The sequence below is a fragment of the Schistocerca cancellata genome, chromosome 4 (assembly GCF_023864275.1).
Source record: "Schistocerca cancellata isolate TAMUIC-IGC-003103 chromosome 4, iqSchCanc2.1, whole genome shotgun sequence".
In the NCBI taxonomy this organism is placed as follows: domain Eukaryota; kingdom Metazoa; phylum Arthropoda; class Insecta; order Orthoptera; family Acrididae; genus Schistocerca; species Schistocerca cancellata.
The window spans coordinates 216,568,800-216,574,799 of record NC_064629.1 but is presented as its reverse complement, the minus strand read 5'-3'; the positions used below and the strand labels follow the sequence as shown (position 1 = coordinate 216,574,799).

Here is a 6,000-nt window from a genome sequence, read left to right as displayed (position 1 = left end):
GCTGACGGCTGCGCCGGCGCCGTTCTGCCCATGTGGGCACTTGCTGACGGTTAGACACATTTTAATGTCCTGTCCAGATCTTAACACACTGCGCCTCGATCTTAACCTGCCAAATACTTTCGATGCCATTTTAGCGGATGACCCACGAGCAGCTGCTCGTGTTCTTCGTTTTATCAATTTGACAAACCTCGCTAAGGACATTTGATGATGTTGTTTTTTAATCCTATGCCTGTCAGTCTGTCTTTTATCGTGTTTTCGCTTTTAGTTGTTGTCAACTTGTGCCTCGCGGTGCATTCTTAGAGTAGTCAGGGCGCTAATGACCATTGAAGTTGTGCGCCCTAAAACCACACAAAAAAAAACAGGACGTTAATTTTACGATGAGTGGCCTGATGGCAGAATCTGTCTTAAAAATAGGATTTTCGCGAAACCTGCAATTGCTGTAAAGATATAAAAAATATTTAGGTAAATTAGAGGGGCAATGTGAATGTGGGAACATTAGTTCCAAATGATGGGTTATGACAATTAGAACGTCTTGAAAAATATAAAATTCTCTGTTGAAATACGTGGCTCTCTGCTTCGCTTGTTTAAACAAAAAGCGGGTGCACGAAGTGTTGCTTTCGGAATAGCCTGCGTCTGTGCTCTGAAACAGTAGCCAATTCTTTGAAAGCAAATTAGGCCTGAAGCTTTCCACACTGAAGTTTCCGGAAGCAGTTCATTGTTCACGGGAGCGGTAATGCTTTGTTACAGAACACAGTAATCGGCTGTCTGCAGCTTTAAAGTGTTTCTGCGGTTGGTGCTAACCCTACCTCGGAAGTAAGAATCCAGGAAAATAACAAAGCCTGTGCGGTGTCAAGTGCTACTTTAACCAGTTCAGTAGTCTGAGCGCGAAGTACAGTCCCTGTATCCTCAGTGATTTCGTTTCATCGCCTGAGGATGGTCTCGGTATCCTGTTAAGTTCCAAATCTGACACACAGCGAGTCAGCTAAACATTCCTGTAGGTGGAAATTATAGCTAAATTAAAGTAACAAGCAACCTGTTATTAGACAATTATTCGTTCGCTTGGAGCGCGAATTGGATCTGGGTATGCTGTACTGTAGTCTCAAACTACAGTTGTACGCGTTGAGAGGGGAGTGGCTCCTTGAATCGACTGAAGGTATCTCTGACAACTTGTTAGACCTAGCTCTGTGTAACTATAGTCCTTAACGGTTTTCCAAAACAATAATGCAGAAGTGAAATTAGTTTATTACTGCAGTTCAATATTACATGCAGTTTAATGCGGTTTATTGTGCGCAAAATTAAACATAAATTTACAATATTTTTAAATAAAGGATTGTATTTACTTATTAGAATTACCGCTGTAAGCTTGACTGCCTGTCCACTGTGCCATATTTTCTATGAAAGTTTCATTAAGTCTTGTGCTTTTGTCACTGCGACATAACTGTCAAATGTCGCTAAGTGACAGCATGTAGACTGCTGTAGCATTGTTTTTCCTGGGAAAAGGCAAAAGTTCTGTTAAGTTTGAAGTCGGCGATCAGAATTTCTGTGATTGGTGCGACATGAGGTAACTAGTGGCAGGCTTGAGGGTCAGTGCGCAGAAAGCAAGGATCCCACAGCGGTATCGCCACTCCGTAGCGGGTTCGTGCTTGGCTAGCACGGGGTCCCAGCCCTGGCAGCATTTTTACCTTCTGTGCTGAGTCTATCCTCTTGCTATTTTTTCCCCTCACTTGGAAACATATCTGGGATGTTATTAGGAATGTTCTGCATTGTCTGTCACTGACGTAAGAAGTCTCACCTTTGCTTTTCGTTCCTTTTTCCTTTGTTTCCCTGCGAGGTGCCGGGGTGGAGAAAAGTTTGTGCCTCTTTAACTCTGACGAATTTTGCATGAGATACATGCACTCGACCCCTTCCTTACCTACCACCTAATTATGCGCACAACGGTAACGAAAGGAAATGGTGTACCCTGCTAGTTGCTAAGTGTGCACACTCACTATAATTTAATAAAAATCGTAATCTATTCAGAGAGAAAAAAGAACTTCATCGTAATAAAAAAGATGAAATGAGATTCTGCATATATCTACGAAATGATACGCGGAGTAAATATTACAATGAGATTTATTATACATCAGAACATAAAGGCACATGATTATAGACACACAGTAGATTCAAGGATAGGGTATACTGAACTATGAGAATGAGTTGGCTCGAACAAGGGGCTCCTACTCTGGGATGCAATAGGTTGACGATAATGATGGGAGGTCCTCATGAATCACATACTACTCTCCCGACTATTTTGCAGTATAGTAGTGGATTAGTAGTGGAGAGCTCAAATGGGATCGCATGAAGGAAACACGCAAGTGGACTTACAGCAAAGCGAGCGTTCGTGCTACTGAGGGATTCAGTATAAAAATGATAGGTCCTACAGTGCCGAAGCCGCAAAATACTGTACCAGACCTGAAATCTGCAGAACGTCGTCGGTAGGCAGCGTTCTGTTGATGTAGGCGCAGACTTCTGCCGTGCAGCAACTGTTTAAACCCCTGGCCTCGAAGGCTGTCAGAACTCTAACTTCTGCCGAAAAAGTGCAACTAAGTCGCACGACCGTCACTCTGAAGATCAGATCCCTAATGCCTGCGCCCGCGCAACGCAAGAGCGAGCCAGCATTACTAAACTCCCTACCATCCTCTAAAACAGCGAATCAGCATTCAGTGATTCCACAATTCCCCCACACTGTCTAGGAACGAATTCGCGCCAGTAGCGACCGTTCGTTCCAATTTCGAGCAGGGCTTTGACTTAAACTAGCCTCAGTTTAAGTTGACGAATCATGCTTCTATTCAGCTGAGGGCACTGAACTTGCTGTTTGACAGGCTACAAACACAACATGCCTAGACCCCCGTCATCTGGCGCCAGACAGTCCACAGTCTACAAGTATTCTCAGAATCATGAGGACCATGCATGCATGCAGGCAGTCAGTCAGTGCCAGCAGTCTTCATTCCGGACGCGCCGGAACAGTAAACACACAAACTGCAGCGACACTGACGTCTCGCAGGTTGTTTCGCCCTGCATAGAATAGGCGAAACTCGACCGACGTCAGTCGTTCTGCCAGGCGCTTAAGCCCATTGATGTATGACCCTTTCGGTATTTGCAGAAGTGCAGTCCCCAACCGGAAACGCAGTGTGTGCCGCGTCCTCCGGCGCTCGCCTCGCACAGGCTGCTCAGGGAAGTAACCCAACCTGCATAGGAATAAAGTGAAAAGTATTTTGAGCTCCCAGTACAAATACTCTCATTACAAAACCTAATTCAGCCTGTTACCACCGTGCTGTGACATAAAACATTAATAATTTATGAAAATGAGGTCACATACAAAAAGAGCATGGAACCTCTCATCCCTTCTCTCGTTCCTCCGCTTTGGCGTTTGAGTTTCCTCTTTCTTCCTCTCTGCGCTCCTGAAGGCCGACCCACACGTCTCCTGCGTAGCAGGTGACTGGGTAACACACAATTCCCAGCCCCCAGGTAGATAGCCAGGGTTCGCACGTACCCCCTGGCACAGGTCAGACCCAGGGACGAGTGATTACCCGAGCTGCAACCTTCCCAAATTGCCGATTGGTCCCTGCCAGGTGCTCGGAAGGTGACCTAACGTGCGTGTTCCTCTTGTGAAGGGGGCCTAGTTGGAAGGCGCACGCCATTGGAAATACTGGCAATCGTGGGATTTCCTCGGGATGAGTTATTCATCTCACCATCAATGTCTAAAAAACCTCGACATAATGAGGCTAATGATTCAGACTTGTCGTGCTGCAGCATGGTTCCTTGTGGTTTCATGTACTGAAGATGGTCAGTCCTTTGCCACGGTAAATCCGTTTTATTCAGAAAGGTGTAGATGCAATTGCTGGCCCTGTGAAATTGTGCTCTCGTGTACGGAATGGCACTCTGCCTATGGAGACTGCTTCTGATTCTCAAGCACAACTGCTCGCTTCTCCACAGCTACCCTATTCGTGTCTAAGCCCACAGAACTTGGAATTCTTCCTGTGGTGTTATTTACACCAGGCTACTCGATGGTCTGAGGCTGAAATCCAGTCTTACCTCTCTGATCAGTGTCATTTCCATCCATCGTGTAATGAAAAGGGAAGATCCCTCCTTAGTGCCCACCTGCACTCTTCTTCTCACCTTTGGTAGTGATGCTTCCAGCCAAGATCAAAGGAGGCTATGAAATTCAGTCCAGCTGTATATTCGGAACCTGATACACTGCTACCAGTGTCATCATTTCAACCGCACTAAAACAACTTGTAAACACCTAGCCAAATGTGTAACCTGTGGTAGGGATGCACATGAGGGGATTGTCTGCCTCCTCCCCTCTGTCACCTGCAATGGCGGCCATGCTGCCGCCTCTCGGGATTGTCCTGTGTATCTTGATGAGTGAGTGGACTGTCACAGATTCAGGTAAAGGACAAAGTGCCTTACCCAGTAGCTAGTAAATTACTGGTTAATCGCAAACCCTGCGTTATACCGTCTGGCACATATAGTTCCGTTCTTGTTACCCCTCGCTCCATGAAGGTCATGGCCATGCAGACATGCGACACCCATTCAGCTCTGAGGTTGTGAAATTGCCCAGTGTCGAGGTAGCAGCGCCATCGCCCCTGTCCAGCTGTGCAACAAGCCGTCAAACTCTTCACCTCCAGGGGTAAAGCCACCAGCTACAAAACTAGTACACCAGAAAGGACAAGAGTACTCCTGTGAGGACTTCCTCTGTCCCTCCAGCCAAACACCCGAATCTTCCTCTAACCAGAAAGGCTTGAAGTCCACCAAAGGCAAATGATCTTCACTAACTCGAAGATCGTGGTAGACGGTGTTGCTGCATGGTACCTTAGCCTGACCAGCCTCCTTGTCGCAGCACGCACCGCCAGCCGTTGCTCAGCGTTGGACTCCAGACTTGACCACACAAGCAAGCTGATGCTTCTGTGGACCCCATGGAGCAGGATCCTCCTGCTTCTGTGTCCTGTAGTAGCGAATCTTTACTGGCTGTCACTCGGCAGCTGCCAAGGTGACACTCCATCTCTTCATGACTCTCTTCCAATGGAACATTCATGGCCTTTGGTCCCGCCAAGAGGATTTATGGCTGCTTTTAGCATCATAGCGTCCTCTTGCAATGTCTTCAAGAAACGAAATTATGCCCTCACCACCACTCTGAGCTTTCACATTTCCTACTGATTCATTTTGACCTTCCCATTAAGGTCTGCACTCGATTTCATGGGGGTGTAATGCTGTTCATCTGGGATGACCTGCATAGTCAACCCATCTTCAAGCTGTTGCAGTTTGCCTTTTCCTTCGCCACCTGACTTTCTGTACCGTATATGTCCCTCTGTCATCATTCGCTGTCACCAGAGCAGACTTCTGCTTGTTGGGCAGCCCCCCCCCTCCCCAATTTTTTACTATTTGGTGACTTTAATGCGAATCATCCCCTTTGTGCTTCTACAGGACCTGGAAGAGGTGCCCTCTTAGCTGACTTTCTTAATCAACATAACCTCTTCTACATTAACACAGGAGCACCCCCTTTCCTTTCTAACTCCTCGCACACCTATTCCCATTTGGACCTATCCTTTTGCACTGGAAAAATTTGGAAATTTGTGGTAAGGTCAGGACCAAACTGCTCAGGTCATCGGTCCCTAAGCCTATACATTACGACACCTACTAGTGACAATTTCCAATATGCTATCGGTTTGCTGACTGCTACCCCATCTGTGTGCACACCCAAATGTCAACCATAGTAAGCTGCCTGGCAGCTTTATTCCTCCCTGGCGACCTTTGAAGAAAGATTTCTCCAGTTGTAATGACCAGGTGGATTCTCACCATTGTTATCCTTACTGGTGCAGAACGCTCCATTCCTCGCACTTCCTATTTACAACGTCATGTTCCAGTCGCTTGGTGGAATGAGGCCTATCACGATGCAATTCGCAAAACTGACAATGGTGTCGGCTGTGCCTTTATCGTCGGGGACGTCATCTTTCAATA

At 46.7% G+C, this 6,000-nt stretch overlaps 1 protein-coding gene across 1 annotated transcript in view; it reads left to right on the top strand.

Moving 5' to 3' along the window:
- Positions 1-1,556: 1,556 nt before the first annotated feature.
- LOC126184030 (uncharacterized) overlaps positions 1,557-6,000 on the top strand; it is a 38,620-nt gene continuing 34,176 nt past the window's right edge. The window contains exon 1 of the mRNA XM_049926388.1: positions 1,557-1,561. Within this exon, the coding sequence (XP_049782345.1) occupies positions 1,557-1,561 (5 nt within the window). The remainder of the gene's footprint in view (positions 1,562-6,000) is intronic.